The following is a 22,394-nucleotide window of genomic DNA, read 5'->3' as shown; positions in this document are numbered from 1 at the left end:
AGACTGTTACAAAAAGCCTGGTTTTTCAGTCTTTCTGTAGACACAGCCAAACAGATGTTCCCTTTGCCCGCGGTGAACTGACCTGGTCAAAAGCTAAATTTTACAGACCAAACATATGAATCAGTTTGACAAATAGGAAGAAGGTAAAATAACTTTTCAAAGTCAATTTTTGCAGACCATATAAATAAATATAAGGTCTTTTGCTTCAGAGAAAAGAGGCTTATGAGTAAATATTCAAACACAAGCCATTTTCTTTTACTAGTGTAAAGAAATCACACATTTAAATTAAATTTACCATTACATACCTGATCTAGCATGTTTTCACTGAACGCCTTGTACACATGGAAAGGGTTAAAGGCAGAAGGCTGATCTTCCACACTCCTCAAGGTTGTTTTTAAAGGTCGGATGGGTAATGGCTTTTCCTCTGAACCATTCATAGAAAACAGCTGTTCTTTTAAATACTCCTTCAAGGGAAAAAAAAATTACAAGTCGTTGTGGTGGGAAGCATATATTCTCTTTCAAAATAAACCGATCAATATCCAAATCTACTCTTTCAGCACATTTGCCGATTACAGTGTATTACTTGCCTCAGGACAGAATACATTTTCAGAAGAAACACAGCAGAGTACTAATCAGTTTTGCAATAAACCCATCAAAAACAGGTTCACCTGATATATAGAATAGATTAGAAAACCCTTTAGCAAATTCTCACATAAGGAATGTATGCTTGATAAATCAGAGTCTTTTTAATAGGCATTGTCTTGTCATTGGTTCATGTGTTAACATCCCTGGTTACCAAAACTTAACTCAGGTGCATGATTACTCACAGGACAATATTGCTTATTCATTTATTAAGTGTCGTTGCTATCTACTCTATGCTCAGCGAAGTGCTAAGTACTCTGATATTTCATGACAAGCAGCCTCACTCTATGTAGAATTGATTATAAAACATGCACCTAAACTCAATTTCCATGCTGTGGCCTGAAAAATATCAAGGTACAAAAGAAGATCAAAATATGTAATTCTAATCCCCTAACTGCCAGTACTAGCCTGAGCAAAAATAGTCAATCTACCAAAGGCATGGACACATAGTACAGACTGACAGTCTCGGGGGGGGGGGGGGGGGGGCGGGGGGAGGTGAGTGAGGCAGACTGGATGCAATAAGGTGAAGAGAATAGCCAAAGAACATATACACAAGCCCATGGACACAGACAACAGTATGGGTGAGGGCTAAAGGGAGGGGAGGGCAGGGTCTGGTGACGGTGGGCAGAGGGGAGATGGGGGACACCTATAATAGGGCCAACAATAAAAAATAGTCAATTTAAAGCATTATTCCCCGTTTTTCCATCCATAAATAAATAAGATGAGCAACCCTAATCTATTTTATAGGATTCTCTGGAAAACAAATAAAAATGAAAGTTTCCAATAAACTATCAAATGTGTACTATTAATCAGCAAGTCATGCAATAAATAACTGTTGTCCTAATTTTTAGGATGTCACAATATAATTTTTTTCTCTCCAAGATTAGGATTAAGACTAGATTCAGAATTTCAGAGTTGGAAAGGACTTCAGACGTTACCTAGAAAACCCTTGTTACTCTAGGTCAGATGTACAGATGAGTCTCATGAGCCTCACCAGGGAGCTGGTTGGAACAGAACCTCAGGTCCCACCAAATCAGAATCTGACCAGATTTCCCAGGAGACTGGCTGGCACAGGAAAGTTAGAGAAACTCGAGCTCGCGACACATTCCGTGGTCCGCTCTGAAAGGTCATGGACAAGCCCAAGGTCACTCAGGGGTGAGTGGCAGAAGCCACACTCTGGTCTCAGTCCACTGTGCTTTTTTTCCTGCTGCTCTATAACTCCAGGAACAGAGATCACCCATTGTATTCTTTGTGAAACACTCATCGAATCAACAAACATCACCATGCAAATTCACCACCATAAGTATTACACCAGTCACTTAATCATGCTTGTGTTGTTATTTGGGCTTAATGCCTGCGTTGCTTTAGTATAAGGAGGCGACATTCTCACTATGTCCTTTGATTCCAGCCCCACCTTCCATCTGCATCTCCCCCTCCGGCAGCACCAAGTCTCACTGGGCACCGCAAACCACCAAGCGCTTAGCTCGACACCCCCCCCCCCCCCCCCCCCCCCCCCCATCTGCTAGACCTTGCCGTAACAGTATATTCAGCTGTAATGGAAGAACCATCATCACTTTGAACTTAATTAATCAAAATGTGTTGGTGCCTCGGGAAAGGGTCTTCACACATTCGACCTCCAGGCTTAACCTGTTCGGAACAACTGCCTGAGTTCCACCGGCGTCCGGGGGAAACAGCCTTGGAATGTCCTGAAGGGCCAACTCAATTTGTGTTGATTTTATTTACCCGCGATTACTCATCTTTTTCGAGTTACAGGCCTTTTAACAAAGAGGGCCGGCCTCTCCGTTAGGCCACCGATACCAGCAGCCAGTGCTGACCTCAGGATGACTATAGCGCCCTCCTACCCGGGGCCAGAGTGGGCCCCGCGGGCACCCCGCCTCCGCGGTCAGCAGTGTGGGTGCCGGGCGGGCGCGCCAGTGGGGGACGCGACTTGGAAACGGAGGTCGCTCGGTTAGCCAAGGTCAGGAGTGAGAGAGTCCCCAGGTTCCGTGAGTAGAAACCCACCACTAGCCGTGAACGATGATTAATTAGCAAGAGTGAAGGGGTTCCATGACTCTGGAACAACTTCATCCTGAGCTTTAGCCCGTCAGGGACGGGACCGTGTTCTCATAGCTACACACGCCGCCGTTCCTTCTCAGGCGACCGCTGAACACACGATTACACCACCTGTCCATTATCGGGCTGATCAGCTGGTGAAAAGCCAGGAAACAAGATTTACTTGAAGTAACTTTCAGATAGATAATGGTGGGAAGAATATTTACATGGCTCGGTTATAAAGTGCTGTGAGAGAATGTACTTCTTTCGTAGGAGACAGAGGGAAGCTATGTCGACGGGAACGCGGTGGAAGTAGAACCGGAACCGAACCAGGCGGAGTTACTAAGGCAACCCACCAGGGCAGGGAAGGAAAGAAGCATACAGGGGACAAACTTTAAAATGTATGGATGTTGCTAAGACAGGCAGCTCGCAGATAACCAATCATCAGACAGTAAGGGGCATAAACCAATCCCAAGGATGTTGCTATGGCAGACTTCTTTGAAAAGACCAATCAGGAGCTAGCAAGGTTGTACCCACCCCTAGGTTAAAAAGTACTTGCTTCGGCCCCCTCCTCCCCCGCAGGAGACATGCTCCCCTGTGCCCGCGTGGCTTAGGCCATGTGGGACTCTACACATGGACTAATAGACTTGAACACATGACTGTAACATGGAAAGAAGACTGGACACTGGGCTGTTCCTGGGACCCCAGCTGCACCTTTTCCAGGACTGGCTTCTTTCAATATTCTTCAGTTCCACTAAGGGCTTTTGTCCTCTGACTTCACTCTTCGATTTCATGAGACAATGAACTGGGACTCAAACACCCCACATTTTTGTTTCAATCCCTTAGAAACTTAGGGTCTTTAAGGCCTATCTCATTGACATAAACAGTGTATCTTCGCATAATTCATATTATACATTTTTTACTATTCCAAAAAATACATTCATCTGTTTGCAAATAAAAACATAATTCTACTCACATTAGATGTCATATAATTCATATATATATGATCAAATTAAAAACCTCATTCGATGAGCATTCGTGTATCATTTAAGTAAATAACAGATGCTGCTCTTCACATTTTTACTAGAACAGCCTGAAGCATGCAAGGTCAGAGGCTTAACCCTGCTGAGGGGTGGACAAGCATAACATTGGTTCTAACCAGTGTCTGTGCATTAATGCATTTTCTTGGGTTAAGTAGTTGCTCCTGAATATGGCTCAATATTCTTCCGAAGTTTTCTCTTTATGTGAGAAATCTCCAACTTCACCGACACAAGTATGACGCCTACAGGAGAAGAGCTAGAGAAAATTCTCTCCAGAAAATTCTTCACAAATACCAGACTTTAACATTGGCTTAACAGTCACAAACACGCAATTCCCAAACTACACCTCTAGTCTATAGGATTCAGAACTGAACTGAGTTTATGAGCCGTGTTATTGTTTAAACCGTATAAATAAAACCTACATTGTTTCGGTGAAGCTTTTGCTGTACAAATGCAGAACAGCCGGGGCTGAATATATTCTATTAATAATGCAATATTGAGTTTGGTATTGACTTTAAGAAGTATTATCGCCTCCTTGACTAACCCTTAGCTGCCAGCAGACGCTGCCTCAGGCCAGTACACACCTAATTGCTCGGTAAAAAGGCCGTTTCCCTACCTCATTGAGCCGCATGATGTGATAAATTTGCCTCAGGTACTCGCTGCCACCTGGTTTGTGGCAGATATCCAGGACCATCATGTTTATTTTCTGCTCAGTCAGTTCAAGAGCAATATCTCCTTCTTCTAAGGCTGTACTTTTCTCTATTGTCATGAATGCCCTAAATACAAAGAACGCATAGACATATCAGTGATAAAGAACTGTAAAGATGGAAAATAATCAGAGAGGTTGAGTGTGGAGAGTCGATGCAAGTCTCGTATCAAACCACCCATAAAGACTCTGCTCAAATAGGTAAGCCTTCCCACACCGCTGCTGCTCATATAAACAGTGCCTTAGAACTAAGCCCCTGAAACATTTTGTAAAAACGGAATCATTTCTTTTTAAAACATTTCTTTATTGCAGTTACATTCCTACCTATAAAACATTTTCCCACTACTGCAATTGTTGAGATTGCTAATAATCATGGGATGAAAACAAAACATTTCTTTTTAAGAACATGTAAGAAATAATTTGTATTTTCTCTTTGAGGATAAAGAAGTATCTTTGATGCCAGAAATAGCTTTGGTATTCTGTCTTTGGTCCATTCCTTTTTACACCTGTCTTAGAAGACATTAGAGACTAATTAAAGTGTCAAAGGGAGAGCCTATTATGCTAAATATAGGTTGGGTGCTTCCTGGCCCTGTGCTTACCACTGGGTGTTTTAAATTGGCCTTTTGACACTTGTTGCCTCTTTAAAATATATGCCTCCCTCTCCTGTTTCTTCTTGGTAACAGATATTTAGTAAAAGTCACTACCCCGATTATTCTTCTAGGAAAAGGATCTATTACCATTACCCCAGGAATGTTCAAGTTATATTTGGGAAATATTTTTGTTATGTAAGAACTCATATACTTATTATTGCTTTTAAAGATTATATACATAGTAATAATGAATGGCATACTTTTTTTTAAATTTCCCAAACAAAAAGTGCAAAATAAATCATGATATTCAACTTACATCATACATATTCCACACTAATTTTCTTATTGCAATTTCTATTTGGATCATGTTAGGTTTTGCAATCTAAATATTCTAAAGAAAACGCATGGTTTTTCCACTGTTTCCCAGACTAAACGAAATTTAATGTGGTGTAATCAGCTATATACTGCAGTTCATTACTGAGATTTTGCCATGATTATAAAATTAGTTCTGCTAAGAGTCAGTGCCGCTGACCTGAAGACTGAACCAAATGATACCCAGCTGCTGGACATTAACTTTTATATTGCTTCCACATGTAGCTGCAAAACATCCTTCTTAAAATAAAAACACACCAAAAACTTTATGTTCATATGAGCCTTGCTAAAAAATAAAGCAAACCCTACTCTTAGAGATTTTCATTAGCTAGAGCAAGTCTTTAAACAAACAAACAAACAAAAAAACAAACAAACAAACAAACAAACAAAAAGACCTCATTTCAGTAAAAGAAGTCTGTCAATGTTTTGAAACTGCCTATAGGATGCGAGCAAAATTTCTCATCAGGGTTTGCACAGGCTGACATTGAAAAAGTTGAGGTCCTTTGACAAAGGAGTGCCTCAGTGTCAGCTCCGGAATTGTATCCTTTCCTGTCCATCACTGTGCAGGTGAAGCACATGATTGGATTCAGTCAATGCTGTGATTAATGAGTTCCTCTCTGGATTTGGGACTGCATATCAATCATGTCATTAGGGAGAATGTGCCCTGAAAGAGGCAGACCTTAGCCAAGGAATAACTGCATTAATCTTAATCTGTATATGCACCCAGCCAGCCAAGTCAGGGTCACCATGATGAAAAACAATAATCTTCAACTCGACAAATTACTTTGCAAAGACAGACATTTCTTTACTTTTGGGGCTGTGTGTTCTCCAGAATCTAAGTTGACTGTTTACAGCTTGCGTGTTACTACAAAGTGAAGGTTATTTTAATGAATAGTAATGCTTTCAGGCAGGATGCAAGACAAGCAATGCTTACAGCTGCCACCTTTCCACTGTGGTTATTTGCACAATTTCCATAAAATCAAAGTTAAATCTGGATGCAAGTGAAAGAAATCGAGCTAAACGATATTTCCAAGAAAAGCTTCATGGAAAATTAAGATTTCATTGATCTTAACAGAAGAACTATTTAGTTTAAATGCTTCCATTCTCATACTTAAAAAAAAAAAATTATGGTAAAGCCAAGGCAACTTTCCACCTATACACAGACATCATTGTTTAAAATACATTTTCCTCATGGTATAGATCTATGACACAAATGATCATTGATTTATGAGAACTATGTAGAGCTGAAAGTTTACTTGTATACCAGATACTCAACTTCACATCAAAGAAGAAACATTTCTATAGCTCTCAAATCCTGTAAGAAATTACCTACAGTCAATGAATAAGCCAGATTGAACGCTTTTCCAAAAAAATGTAACTTTAAATAACTTTAAAATAATAATAACTTTAAAATCTGTTTTTTCAAAATATTGATGTTACTTGAGAAATTGAGAAAGACACAACATTGTGATAATTACAAGATTATGTAATATATATTCAGGATCTTTGAGGGCTGTCAAACATTTTTAAAAGTCAGCCACTCGTCATTTTGGTTGCATGTTGCAACAGATAGCTAAACAGCCAATATTAGCTAGACAACTCCCTACATAGGAGATACCAGATGTGTTGGTGTTGTTTGTAAAATACTTAAACTAAAATAGACTTTTAAGGAAACAATTTTACTTATGGATTCCTGTATGTGGCCCCAGGTGTATGACTGAGACATACTTGAAACTGATCTTACTGCTATAGGCCAGCGGTTCTCAACCTGTGGGTCGAGGCCCCTTTTGGGGTCAAACGACCCTTTCACAGGAGTCGCCTAAGACCATCGGAAAACACATATATAATTACATATTATTTTTGTGATTAATCACTATACTTTAATTATGTTCAATTTGTAACAATGAAAATACATCCTGTATATCAGATATTTACATTATAATTCATAACAGTAGCAAAATTACAGTTATGAAGTAGCAACGAAAATAATTTTATGGTTGGGGATCACCACAACATGAGGAACTGTATTAAAGGGTTGCGGCATTAGGAAGGTTGAGAACCACTGCTATAGGGCCTCCTAAATCAGCAGTACCATCAATTTAACTCCAGAACTATAATCAGATCAACTATTGTTACTCTTCTTATTCTCTCCCTTTCATAACCACTGCAATGGAGAATAGCATCTAGCCTTAATCTTTAAATCATTGGATTAAAGCCTGTAAATCGGTATCAAATACAAATGTAAAGATTTAAGAAGGTCATTGTCAATGTTACTAAGCTTTTGCCTGACTGCTATTGTTATTTTTACCCACAGAACACCCTAGAACTAAATTTCTAGAAATCAGTATGAGAAGGCCAGGAAAATCATGATTATTGGCACTTCCCTATTTGTATTAACATAATGTTTTACAGATTAATATAAACCAGTAAAGAGTAATTTGTTATCATAAAAGTAACCAGTAAGGTCAATCAATGTATTTTGATAGAGTTTATCAATAACAAATGCTTACTGGTTTTGTTTTGTTTTACTTTTTTTTTTAGAGGGAGAGGAAGAGAGAGAAATATCAATAGGTTGCCTCCCATATACCCTGACCGGGAATTGAACCTGAACCTTTTGGTGTACAGGACAATGCTCCAACCAACCGAGACATCCAACCAGGGTCAAATGCTTACTAGTTTTAAGTTTGATGCTCAGAACTTTATGGATGTTAATTTCTCAAAACAACTCTGTCAGGTTGGTATCATCCCTGAAAATGAGGCTTTGAGAAAGATTCCATAATTTGCACAAGACGGCCCACGTACAAGGGATTTGTATTTGTCCATCAGATTCCAAAGCCTGAGCTCTTTATCACTACCATGTGCTTGGAAAATTAGCAACTTGTAGTCGTTTCAGGAAGAAAGTTATAATTGTATCTGCTGACAACATGAGTATATTTTAAAAAAAATGGGGGGCAGTGTGTGTGTGTGTGTGTGTGTGTGTGTGTGTGTGTGTGTGTGTGAGTGGTGTAAAAAAAAGAAAAGGTGGGGCTGAACTTAGTGATCTGCAGGCCATATGAGCCGCGATTCCTTTATCCACATCATGCAATTCTACACTGAAGAAGGGAGGACTCTATGTACATATTTAAATTCAGCAGGGACTCTTAAAAATGTCAGCAATACCACAAATCATTTAGCTCTTGGTGACAAACCTATGAGAAGGCTGACATTTTCATACAGAAACAGCTGGGTGTGTTTATAGCTCCAGTGTGATATGCCCCAGTTGCCCTCTGGGATTCTTACATTACCAGATGAAAAATGTGTACCTTTTTGACAATCGGGTACACAGAAAGCAATAAAAAGCCTTTTATATCCATTAATTCCTTCTTAATTTAATCTCCATGCCCAATCCATTTACAAAATGCTCCAAGCTATCCACTAGATACCTGTTTGCACACTGAAAAGGAGTGAAACCAAATTCTCCTGGTTTAACTACCAACCCTTTAATCAGAAACCTTAAGACGGTGACTAAACAGGTATAATGTTCCAGTGTATCAATGGGTCTCAAATTTTAATAAGACAAGGAACGGCTAACAATCCAGTTTTTAATGGAATATTTATCTTTTTTTTTGATATTCATCAAATTACCATGAAGTTACCATTGCTGCCTATCTGACAATATTTTGTTTTTGCTGTTTATTGATAATTTGTTATTGTGAATGTACTTGATGAAAATTTAGTGGAAAAAAACACACAAAAACATTGCTTTACCATTCGGTGCTCAATTTCCTGGCTTTCAGCAATTGGCATTTAATCCAGTTGGGTTTTTGCTGCTCAATGCTCTGTATGACCTTTTGGGTCATTTGATTAGGGCTACTTGTCTGCTCTCCCATGATGCCTTTCAAACACACACAGATTAAACTGAGTTTCTCTTTACTCCATCTGTCAAGGGAAGCACCTGTTAAAAGTTCCACAGTGTTTCCATCCTCAAATATCCGACATATAATTACAATCAAGTTCCAGACAAGCAGGCTAGCTTTCTTCAAGTCAACAAAGTTTTCTGACATTTTTCTCTCAGACAGAAAAAAGAAGTATTTAATTGGGGGAGGCAAACATGCAATCACAGTAGGTAACTTGCTGATTACAATAGATACTGCCTGAGCAGCAAGCCTTGTGAAGCCTGGGGAAGAAAAGAAAGAAAAGGTATGATTAGTATTAGCATTTGTGTTCCATCACTGTGTTGTCTTGAGTGTTGTGTGGGGACGTCTAATCTTTGTGGAGAAAATTGTTGAGAAGAACAAGTGCTTGACATATTCCGACAGAACTCTACTGGGGTCCCCTGCAGTACTGCCTAAAATTTCCCAAATGTCAAACTTAGTTTTCTCTCCTATAAATAAAGATGAGAAAATTCAGAATTATTAGTTATATTTTTATCTATTAAGACCGTGGGTTTCAAGGGTCCAGCTGTCCTCAACTAATAAATGTAATAAATGCAGAGCACTGCTGCTGGACTCTGTGGTCTACACTCCCATAAGCCTTTCTCCTGCTCCCTTGGAATCCATGCCAGAATCATTTCGTCTCTTGTCAAGACTGGCTCCACTTCCCTTAGTTCTTTGCCCAAATGTTACCGCCTCACCATCCCATCTAAAGCAGACCCTTCACGCCCTTCCTATTCCAGCCCAAGCTAAGAAGTCTGTGGTTCATTAACCGATGATTCTGCATACTCTCCTTTGCTTAGTGTTATTTCTCTGAAGGACTTAGCTGATGCTCCCTCTCTATATCAGAGCTTCTCCACTTGGGCACTATTGACATTTTGGGCTGGATAATGAGGAGTTGTCCTGACACTGTTGGATGTTTTTTGTTTTTTCTAAAAAATATATATTTTATTGATTTTTTTTACAGAGAGGAAGGGAGAGGGATAGAGAGTCAGAAACATCGATGAGAGAGAAACATCAATCAGCTGCCTCCTGTACACTCCCCACTGGGGAAGTGCCCGCAACCAAGGTACATGCCCTTGACCGGAATCAAACCAGGGACCGTTGAGTCCGCAGGCTGACGCTCTATCCACTGAGCCAAACTGGTCAGGGCTCTGCTGGATGTTTGAACAGTATCTCTGGCCTCTATCCACTAGATGCCAGTAGGACCCACCTCAGTTGTGACGACCAAGCATTGTCAAATGTCTCCTGGGGGCAAAAGCTTCCCTGGCTGAGAATCATTTTCTAGATGACTCTAGAATCTTCAATCTTGGCCTTTCTCTAGGGTAGCAATCCTAAGACTTTACTTTCCTGTTGGGTATCCAATTTCTCTGCCCTAGTCATCATTAACTCAGTATAATTAAAACCAAGTTCATTGTTTTCCTCACAAACTGGGCTGGTCCTCTTTAGGCTTCTGAATATCATTCTCACATGGAATGCCCTCTCTTTTCATGTGTCACCCACATTCTTCAACTCTTGTTTCAAAGTCCTCTCCTTCTATGAATTTATTTGAACATATTTATTATTCATATGATTATATTGGGAATTAGATCCATAATGTGCCATGGTCCACCATATTTTGTATTATCATCTATTATTGTTTACATTATATTATTACTTATGTTATCATGAGTTGCCCTTACCAGTAGACTAAAAGTTCCTCAAGAACATGAGGAAAATCATTGCTTCCTGAGTATCCCATAAAACTGGGCACAGTGTTTTAATCCACTATCTACATAAATTAATTTGAACCTTGGTACTGAGAAGTCAAAAGAACATAGCTTTGAGTCCTTCAATAAAACATTTATTGTTTTTACTGAACAAAAATAGTAAATTTTTCAAGGTATCTCTACCTTGATTTAAATAAGTCAATCTGCTCTATAAAGTGTGAAGCTCTTGGAAAACATATGTCTGGACTCAAAAATTCATGACACCTTCAGAATCATCTTAAAAATTAACTAACTAGAGCACATTTTTCTTTAACTTGTAAACTAGGTCTAACATATATTTGAATGATCTCATAAAACTACTTAGATACTTGGTAAAAAATAGTTTCTCAATAAATATTTTCTTTTCCTTCAAATATATATGCTTAGATGAGGGTTAAAACATAAGTAAAAGGGTTAAAACATAAACAAATTAAGAGACTCCTTTGTGACCCCTCTTCTCTGTGTTCATAAATTATTTTAAATTTTATGCTTCTTTATGTGTCTGTGTCTCATACTCCTCATTCTACTGTCATTTATTTGAGTTAAAAGATTATCTATATAATAAAAGCATAATATGCTAATTAGACTGGATGTCCTTCTGGACTTCCTTCCTTCCAGACAAAGCCGCAGCGGGCGGGGGCCATGGCAGAGGCAGCAGAGGCCCCTGGCCGCAGTAGTGGCAGGTGGGAGCTGGGGCCAAGGCCCTTGCATGAATTTCATGCATTGGGCCTCTAGTATCTTATATTCTGCTTATACTAGAGAGGGTTTAACTGCAGACACCAAGTACACATTTGTAGATTTCAGGTAAAGATTGCAATTCTCTTCACACCTGAACTTCTTATATTTCATAAAATCTGAGCACTCGAGGTACTCAAATCCCCAACTACTTCATTAAAGCTTAAGGCAAATGCCAGTACCAGAACCTTTAGGCTGATAACAAATTAATAAATTCATTCTACTAATCACAGGGGCTCTTAGTCTATGATGACGTTAACACACCAAGGAGGGATCTTGTAAGAATGCCACTTATTTTTGTCTTTATTTAAATAACATGATTTCTATCTTAGCCACATATATGTAACATATTTTAAGAGCCATCTGATTTTGAAGCTGATAAAGTACGAAAAAAATTTATGTCATAGAATAAATGCAATGTAACATTTATATTTATGTATTTGTCATTTCTTTTTTCCAATGCATATTATTCCTGACAATGATATATTTTCTGTATTGTAAAATATTCAAAAGGAGCCCTAACCGGTTTGGCTTAGTGGATAGAGCGTCAACCTGCGGTTCGATTCCAGTCAAGGGCATGTATCTTCGTTGTGGGCACATCATCAGTAGGGGGTGTGCAGGAGGCAGCTGATCAATGTTTCTCTCTCACTGATGTTTCTAACTATCACTCTCACTTCCTCTCTGTAAAAAATCAATAAAATATATTTCTAAAAATATGCAAAAGGAAAATTTGCAATGAATGAGATAAAGACAAAATAATATCTTAAAATTAATTAAAAATTTTTACTAATAGTATAAAATGTCAACAATAATTTATTGAGTAAGGATAATATGATTTAATATGCTTTCTTATTTTTTGAATCTAGGCTTAATACTCTATGAAAAATGATTCAAAGTTTGGTTTGCTTTCATACTTGGTTTTAATGGCTGTCACAGGGGGAAAACCACTACCTGAATATACACATAGAGCCACCTGGCACTTGCTTTTCAATCTCAGCCACCAAATAGGTGTAAGCTGTTGTTGAAATGTGACTCATAACTATTCATCATTCAGGATGTCAATTAGTTGTTCTTGCAAACAAACTGAAAAATATTTTGTTTTTGTATTTTTAAGCAAAATGTTCAAGAATCACTTAAACTCTTATTTGAAATGTTTTAATCATGTTAGAAAATTCTATTTCTAAGTTCTTAAAGTGTGCAGCATAAAATTTGTATAAGTGATGGTGGTTTTTATAAAATGAATTTTTTTTAATAAAATAAAGTCCCTTAATGACTTCTGATAGCATGTTGTATATTTTTGCCATCAATTTCTTTCTCAACTATCTGCATGTGAACAGTGTATACACTTTCCTTGTGGTGCTACCTGTATTCTCTCCAGAATCCAGTTTCAGTTAGAGCAGTTACTCCAACAGTTTTCCATAAAGCATTCTTTTTATTTAAAAAGTAATTTACCGCTAAGAAAATATGTTCTCCAGTATATTTTTCATTTAATTGTTGACAAAGAAACAAAACAACTAGTTCTTTATGGATTTGCTTCTTGAAATAAGGTAGCAAATACCTAAGCTGATCTATATAAGAAACAGCTGAACTTTCATTCAACTCTTCCATAAATCTCCTACTTCGTATAATTTATTGTAATATTTATTTCTTTAAAGCTTGGTGTTTTCTATGCAATGGTATTTGCTGACAAAGAAATAAAGATGTGCATTTTTGTTTGTCACCATAGTGTTTTCCATTTTCTGTCGTTTTCATTGTGTCAGGAGGAGCAACTGTTCCTTATGCTAGTGACTATTTGTCTTTTGATAAGTCATAATCTTCAAAAACGCTCTCTAAACATTTATCTTTACTTCAACAAAATCTGCAAAGTATTGGATTAAATACATTTGACTTAAAACATTGCTGGAAACTATTAGCGGTTTGTCTTCATGTTTTGAATGCTTGGTTTTGAAATCTTTTGCTAATCAAGATGACTTCAAACTACTACTAGTTAACATCTCAAGGCACAATACTCATTTAGGAAGGTCTCATATTTAACATCAATGTAAGGGAAGCTATATTTCAAATGGTTTTTCTACACATTTCATTTTTTTTTTCACATTTACTTTTTTATTCCTTTTTTTTTTTTTTTTTTTTTTTTTTTGCCAAATCTGATGAGATTATTATTGTTTTTCCTTATACTATGGCTGAGAAAGAGCTCATGTTAAGAATAGAAATGATCACTTCTCGGCCTTTTGGCTAAGATCAAGTGAACAATAGAAGTGTGTGAGCTTTTTCACTTTAGCCTTGTTTGATCTTTCTTGCTTTCTCAGCATTAATTTTAAACTGCATTTGATTTGTTGATTTACAGGAATATGTTAAAGCCACTGGTTTGTTTTGTGATGACTCATTTTTGTGAGAACTAGATTCTGTACTGCAAAGGACAATCTTAATTCATTACTGTATGCTAAAAGCTAATGAAAGAGTGAGGTTACCCTGTCTATCCACTATCCAACAATATTGCCCCCAACACATGACTGGCTCACACAACAAGGAATTGTCTTGTACATCCCCCAAGATGTTTGTACCTATTTGAAAATAGTAATACAAGCTTTCAAGCACCAAGAGGAGATATCTTATTTAAAGTTTATCTCTGGCCTCTACCCCAGTGCCTAGTAGTAACAGTAATTCACCTAGGAAATATCTACTGAACGAATATGTGACAATGTCTGGCATGTAAAATATTATCTTTCTTGTATATGATAGTGAAAAGAGAGGTTGAGCACTCTCAGTCTAAAAGAGGGCAGAAATGAAGAACAGTGGTGTTCTCCTACTGTCATATCCACCAGGAATGCACTAAATGCTTCATAAAGTCTTTTATATAATTATGTGACTTGGCACCCCTTCATGGCTATCTATTGGATATCTAATGATCATTTTACAAAGATTATTTAGTAAGGAAAACCACAAGAACTAGGATCTACAAAGTATTTTTTTGGAACCAGAGGTTGTTAATTTGTTATGGAAGAATTTCAAAATGTTTTTAGAAAGAAAATTGTTCATGAATAGAATGACTAGAAAGCCACAAGAAAAATGGTGGCACTCCTATGATGTGCTATGTTAGCAATAGGTCATGCCTCCTGAATTGTTCAAAATCTATGAAATATCCAAAAGCTAGAATGAAGAGTGATGGCAAGAACTCAGACAAGGCAGAACTTAAGTAATGAAAAGGTGACATTTTCCATTTTCAATTAAATGGCTTTACTAGATTCAGAGGCAGTTTAATAGGGCTTGGACAGAATTAAAACATTACTATGAAAGGTCACAGATAGATAATTGATTTGTTTCAAATGTAAGGTTGTTGGATAAGAGCCATCTTATTTAGGATCTGCATGAAGAAGAAAGAAAGGCTAGTCCCTTCAATTGACTTGAGTGGGTTTAGCTGGAATATTTTACTGTTGACAGTTACTTTAGAGTTAGTGAAAAAATACTCTTTTTAAAAGATGAATATATTGCTTTTCATTTGTTCAAGAAATGAATAAAAGACTGGAGCTGAAGACCATAAGTGCTTGCTTTTTGCCCACTGACCAGATAATTAGAACTATCAGCATTATTTATGTAGCATGAGGTTTTTATTTTTACCTAAAGCTGTCTTTTTTTGGTAATGACAAACGTGTTTTTAAAAGCCTGCTTTTTCTCAATATATCTTTAAAGGTTTTAAAATTTTTTCTTGTCTAATCAAGTTGAAAATTTTAAGAACCTCATTTTTAATTTGTAATAAAAGTTTACAACTTGATTTTTTCAAAAACGTCAACAAACTGCAAGCATCCGTTAATAGAGGTCTTAAATAATTATCAAAATGAATATAAAAAGGAAAGTTATATTTTTAAAAATCCTAAAGCAGATTCATGAATACAGATAGATACATAATATATGTTCAAAGGAATCTTGTGAATTTCTTATAAAAAAGGAACATCTAGGTAGGAATAAACCATTTAAAAAAGAGAGGACTTGATTAATAAAGTCAATTAATAATGTAAGTAACTGATGGTTCTTAAGTACACTTGGTACATGCACTGCCTTGAATAGGAATAATGCACTAAATTCAAAACCTTTGGAATTAGAGGAAAAAATACCCTGTCAGAAAAATATGTGGTTACTAAATGGGGTGCTATTTTTTACTTAAAAGCCACATATATAAGTGTGTTAACAAGAGGAAAGATAGTTATAATTGGTGGTTGAGGGGAAAAACTTCAAGGAAAGAATAACAAAGCTGAATATCATAGCGATCCTCTTGAGAGCATGAATTTGATATTACTCAGTAGATTTAAAGGACTAATCTGATTACTGCATGTACACAAAATGTTACAGAAATTTCAGAATGGTAGTTAAATAAAGAAAATGGCCATTTGAGTCATTTTCATTTCTAGTTTCCTTGATCATATGACTCACAGAAAAAAAAATAACAGGTCCCAAATATACATGGTAAAAATAAGACTAATATCATTTACAAATCTTATTATTTTCAGCATTTTACTAAAATGTGTTCTTACAGAAAAACAAATATACCTTTGCTTGATTCTTTCCTTTTGGTTTCTTTAGGAATATAATTCCATTCTTTTGGAATGCTCTCACACAGACGTTCAGGAACACTATGCTTGTTTAGGTTTGTCTCGAAGTTTCTCCTAGAGCTCATCACAGATGTGATCTGCTGTATAATGTCCTTGACAGCATCGGTCAGTGCCAATCTCAAGCATCGGATGACCTCTCGCTCAGACTCCATGCACGTTGAGACTTCAAAACCAGATAGCATATTATAGTTAGCAGAATATGGCAATATTTTGTGCCTTATTCAATTGGAAATTCAGTTTCTCAATGATCTAATATAAATATAGGAAAGAAGAGCAGCTTTTAACCTAGAAATCATTAAAAAGTTTCTTGATAATAAAGTGAATAGAAATTAAAATAACACTGAATATATTTCCTGATAGTTTGGAACTCAACTGCTGCAAATATAAATGACCTTCTTAGATGACAATTTGGCAGTAATATCAAAAGCTCTAACTTTTACTTATCTGTTAATTCACTTATTTCTTCTCTATAACTTCATTCTCAGAAATTAATTATGGTTATAGAAAGGATATAAAAATTGGAAAAAATCTAAATGTCCAATAATTGGTAATTTATTTAATTAGCCAAGGTAAATCTATCTATACAATAAAGCCATGTAATGTTTAGTATAAAAATAAAATCAGATTCGAGTATGACATGTAATTTTATTAAAAATATATATCTACATACAAACATAAAAATTAAAATATATACTTTTCAATGTTAATAGTGATTTTCCTCTTCCATTACTTCTTCTTTTAAATTTTCTGCCTTCCTTCTCTCTCTTTTTCCCTCTACCTCTGCCTTTCTTTCTCCCTTCTTTCTGCTACCCTGACTTATTTCTTACTAGAGGCCCGTACACAAAATTCATGGACGGGTAGGGTCCCTAGGCCTGTCCGGCAATTAGGGCCGATCGGGGCCTTCCGGCTGCTGGCTAGGGCCTTCCTTCCCTGCTGCCAGCTGTCGGCCAGGGCCGTCCTTTGTTCTGTGCTGCCCCCTGGTGGTAAGCACATGTCATAGCAAGTGATCGAACTCCTGGTCTCCCGGTCGAACTCCTGAAGGGACACTTTGCATATTGGTCTTTTATATATATAGATTATTTGTATTACTCACTATGATATATTATTGTGTGATAAATGCAATAAAATATTTAAAAAATATAACTTCAAAATCCTGGAGCCATCACTTAAATTAATACAGAAAAGCACCTATATCTTTTTTTCTCTCTAAAATTTCAAGGTGATATTTCTCAAGTGACTCAAGCTATTGTTAAAACAACTATGGGGAAGGAGATCTGGGTAATAGCAAATATTCAGAGTTTAATTTTTTAACATGACACAATCATCATCATCAGGTAAGCTATTGCTCTTTATGAGAATGGTAGAAGATATAGATGTCTGTCTTTTGAATGATGTTTTGAGACTTTAATTCATTGAAAGACATAAAGATACCTTCTTTCTACATTAAAATTAATATTCATTTTGGTTCAACTCTTTGGAGTCATGGATTAAAATAATCTCAGGTACCTACAAATTCTAGAGAGCCAAAATTTGCCCTATTTATTATTGTTAAAAGGGTATGTTTATTCCTTTTAAAGTTAAATTAAAATATTTAAAATAATAGAGAAAAATAATAGCTCTATCTCAAAGAATTATTTAAAGTTTATAGAAATTAATTTTTGTAAAATAACTGGTAGGTAGTAAAAAAATTGTTACCTAAGATAAAAGTTTTCTTGCAATGTTACAGTGTTGGGGCTGCCCAATTTTCTCTTGATTCAGGGTTCTGCAACACCTTGATAATGAGATACTAAAGGGAGGATTAAACAATAGCCACAGATGCCTATGGTAGAAATAAGATAGAGATAAAAAAAAAAAAAGGAGAAATGGGAGAAGAGGAAATAGAGGAAAGAGAATAAGTGGCAAGGCCTTATTTCTGAATGCATAAAAAGAGCTTGAAAGTCACCATTCTGTCCTAACAACAAATAAAAAGCTGAACAGATAAAAATAATCAACAACTCTTCTTGAATTGGTAAGAGGTGAAGACACAAGGAAAACTGGAGAGACAGGCAAATACAGGGAGTCACGGCTGACTGGGAGTGAAGACTCAGAAGCAGAAACCACCATGAAAAGCAGTACCAAGATGGGAAAATCTGAACTGTGATGAATGGCTGAGGTTCAGTTAGAGAAATCTAAGAGTTAAAACTCCAGAAAGACCCTGTTGGGGAGGGGAGCTGCCCCTAGTTTCCCACAGTAAATGTCCCTAGTGCTTCCGGCATGGGGATGGGGAAAGAAACATTTTGAAATAGGCCAGAGCACTCTTCTTCTTAAGGCATGCTCTCAGGAGAAACTATTAAAACAGAGACACTAGCCCATTGGGATTATCAGAGCCTAACCTGGATGAAAGAAAATGCCCAACTCTAGCCCACTCCAGCCATACTCTATTGCAGGGGTGGGCAAACTTTTTGACTCGAGGGCCACAATGGGTTCTTAAACTGGACCGGAGGGCCGGAACAAAAGCATGGATGGAGTGTTTGTGTGAACTAATACGTATTAACACTGCTGCCGGTGAAGGAGCAGAGGGGAGAGCAAGAGAACCCTCCGCTCTTTCGGCTCCGCCGGCCGGATAGAACAGCCGAACGGGCCGGATTCGGCCCGCGGGCCGTAGTTTGCCCACGGCTGCTCTATTGTCTAAGGGGGAAGAAAAAAATTGAGAAACATTTATGAAGTGTACCATACAGAGACACAGACTCACTAAAAAACTGATACCTAATCATCAGACTATAGATAGCCTACCTTCCCCGCTCACCTCTCCATCACATTATTGAAGATCTATTTAGAGTAGTCCCTTATACCCAGTATATTATGTCCAGCTTTTCAAAATAGAAATTAAAAGATATACAAACGAACAAAAAAATACCCCCAAAACAACAACAAAAAAACACCCACACAACTTGAAAAAAAAAGCAAGCATCAGAAACAGACATAACAAAGATGTTAGAATTATCAGACTAAGGAACTTAAACACATATGATTGATATGTTAAATGTGCTAATGGATAAAATAGACAGCATAAAAAAGACAGCAATATAAATAGAGAGATAAAAGTCCTAAGAACTACCCCTCCTCCCAAAATAATAATAAAGATCAAAAACACTGTTAACAACAATGAAGAAAGCCTTTCATGGGCTTATTAGTAAACTGAACATAGCTGATGAAAGAAACACTGAGCTTAAGGATATGTCAACAGAAACCTCCAAAACGGAAAAGCAAGGAGAACAAAAATTTAAAAAAAGAAAGAAACCAGAACAGAATATCCAAGGATTATGGGAAAACTGCAAAAGGTGTAACATATGTATAATGGAAATAGAGTAGAGGAAAGAGAAAAAAACCACACAGAAGAAATATTTAAAATGATAATGAACAAAAATTTCCCCAAATTAATGTCAAACACAAATCACAGGAAGTTAAGAGAACTACGAGCAGGATAAATACTTTAAAAACTATGTCTAGACATACTATTTTCAAACTATAGAAAAATCAAAGATAAACAAAAAACTCCTGAAAGAAACCATAGGGAAAAAGACATCTTACATTTAGAGGAACAAACATAAGAATTGCATTTGACTTCTCAGAAACCATGCAACTAAGAAGAGAGTGAAGTGAAATATTTAAAGTGCTGAAAGAAAAAAAAAATCAACCTAGAATTCTATATCCTACAAAATGATCCTTCAAAAGTAAATGAGACAAACAACAATTGAGGGGATTTGTTGCCAGTAGACTTAGCCTTGCAAGAAATGTTAAGAAGTTCTTTACAGAGAAAGAAAATAATATATGTCGGAACTCAAATTTACATAAAGAGAGAGCACTGAAGAAGGAATAAGTGAAGGTAAAATTAAAACTTTTATTTTTCTTATTCATAATTGATCTAACAGATAAGTTTATTCAAAATAATAATTACCAATAATGTATTAACTCACACATTGATTATATTTGCATATGTTTATACTTCTGTATGTTTATATATAAGTGAGATGAATAACAATGATACAAGAAATGGGAAGGAGACATTAGAATTATTTATTATTATAAGGTATGCACACACCTGTGAATTGTTATAGTGTTATTTGAAAGTAGACTTGGATTAGTTTCAAACTTTCTCTATATATGTTGCAAACTCTAGGGCAACCACTTTATAAAGTAAAAAAAGTAGTATAACTGATATGCTAAGAAAAGAGAAATGTAAATGATATAATTGATTAATGGACTAACATGATAACCACTGTCTAAGTTCTCATCCTTTGTTTTACCAAGATTTTAAGTATGGAGATTTAAAGTCAAGAAAACAATGTGAGAATCTTTATACCTGGCCCTGAACATGGGGCAATCCATGAGCATTTCCTATTCAGGTATGGTAACTGTTCTTTATTATCTGCTCTAGCTACAGGCATAACAATACAAATGGGAAAATATATTTTCCCCAAAGGAATGATAGGATGCCTTCTAGAGAGAGGCACCATTGTCATAATAATAAGTGCCTTTTACATTTGAAGAAAATTGACCATTAGTTTTATCCATCAGTTCATTGAATAAATGAACCCTAAAGTCAGAAGATATATTTTCACATCTTACTAGGGTCTTATATGTTAAATAGAAAAGCATAATCTCTGGCAGATATTAAATTAAATTTTTATGAGAGAACATTCCCTAATAGTCTGCATCACATAATTTTTCCTCTCCCCTCCCCTCACCTTGTCTCAAGTATACTTAATTTTTATAGGAACTAATGGCTAATGACTTGCAAAAGAAGCCTTTAGACTGAAAAAGCAAACAAACAAACAAACCAAAAACAATGATAAAATTTTACAAATAACAGATCCAGCAAAATTGATATCATTACAACTTTTAAAACACCTTTAAATATACATTTAAGTAGCATTAGAATGCTTCTTTTAAAATTATAGATTTCTCATACCTGGAATGTTATATAAAAAGTCCCATAATTGTTCTTCTTCCATGTAGCTCACAAAAACATTCCCAAATGTTTGTGGAGAAAAATTGCAATAATATAGTATTTTAAAGATGGCTTCCACCAACGTGGGTACTTGCTTCACAGTATTTTCTGTATCAGGACCTTGTTCTTGAAAGGTGCATTCTTGGAAAGAATAGAAATGACTTAGTAAGATAGGTATCTGTGAATGTGATTACCTTTTTATAACTTATCCTGGGATAATGCTATAAAAATGCATTTGATTAATAGTAAGAGAAATGCCACATTCTTTGAGAGCAATGGCTCATCTAACCCAGCATTGTTTCTGAGGTACTCATGGGTATATGTGGAAGAAAAATTGTGAGAAGGACCACAATGACATCACTAGTCATTTGATGAGCATCCCTAGTTTCCTTTTATGTCAAAAATGTTTTTTTTCTCTTTAAGAAAACATTTTGATTCCTTTATTTCATTTAAAAGTAATACACATTCATTATAGAAATCATAAAAAAGTCTATTAAGGAAACTAAAATTCTACTCATAAGTGATATTCACTATATTTGGTATAGTATTTTATTAAGATTATATACAAATATATAAATGAATATAGGTATGTGTAGCTTAAATGACAAATATAATTATTCTATATACACCCATTTGTTATCTAAAATCTCTTTAAAACTAGTTAAATCGTTGTATCTCTTTTTGCAATTTGTGTTCTGAATACTACTATACCCTTTATTCAGAACATAAAATTCATGGAATATTCACATTTATAGTGTTCTCAGAATTATGCTACCAATTCTACAAATAAATTTAAATTTGTTTTTCAAACCTGTAGGCCCTATCATTTCAGAATTAAGAGGTTTATCAACTGATTTCTCAATAAAACTAGTTTAGGAATTCTCAGAAAGTTAGAGGTATCTTAATTGCCCTTTAAGGCCTTCCTCTGGTTTTATTATAACTTCCTTAAAAATCAGTAATCACGAACTTATATGCACATATGCATAACCCATGGGCACAGA

At 36.1% G+C, this 22,394-nt stretch overlaps 1 protein-coding gene across 3 annotated transcripts in view; it reads right to left on the bottom strand.

Annotated features, from left to right (window-relative positions):
• Positions 1-22,394, bottom strand: part of KIAA0825 (KIAA0825 ortholog) — a 367,814-nt gene that overhangs the window by 185,514 nt on the left and 159,906 nt on the right. For all 3 annotated transcript variants that reach the window (XM_059694100.1, XM_059694103.1, XM_059694101.1), the window contains 5 exons: positions 21,355-21,534; positions 16,342-16,566; positions 9,150-9,558; positions 4,351-4,510; positions 306-464 (listed from right to left, as the gene is read on the bottom strand). In XM_059694100.1, coding sequence (XP_059550083.1) covers positions 306-464; positions 4,351-4,510; positions 9,150-9,558; positions 16,342-16,566; positions 21,355-21,534 — 1,133 coding nt within the window. The remainder of the gene's footprint in view (positions 1-305; positions 465-4,350; positions 4,511-9,149; positions 9,559-16,341; positions 16,567-21,354; positions 21,535-22,394) is intronic.

The sequence above is a fragment of the Myotis daubentonii genome, chromosome 4, assembly GCF_963259705.1.
Source record: "Myotis daubentonii chromosome 4, mMyoDau2.1, whole genome shotgun sequence".
NCBI classification, from domain to species: Eukaryota; Metazoa; Chordata; class Mammalia; order Chiroptera; family Vespertilionidae; genus Myotis; species Myotis daubentonii.
Note: the sequence above shows the minus strand (reverse complement) of the source record. Positions and strands in the feature narration are given on the sequence as shown.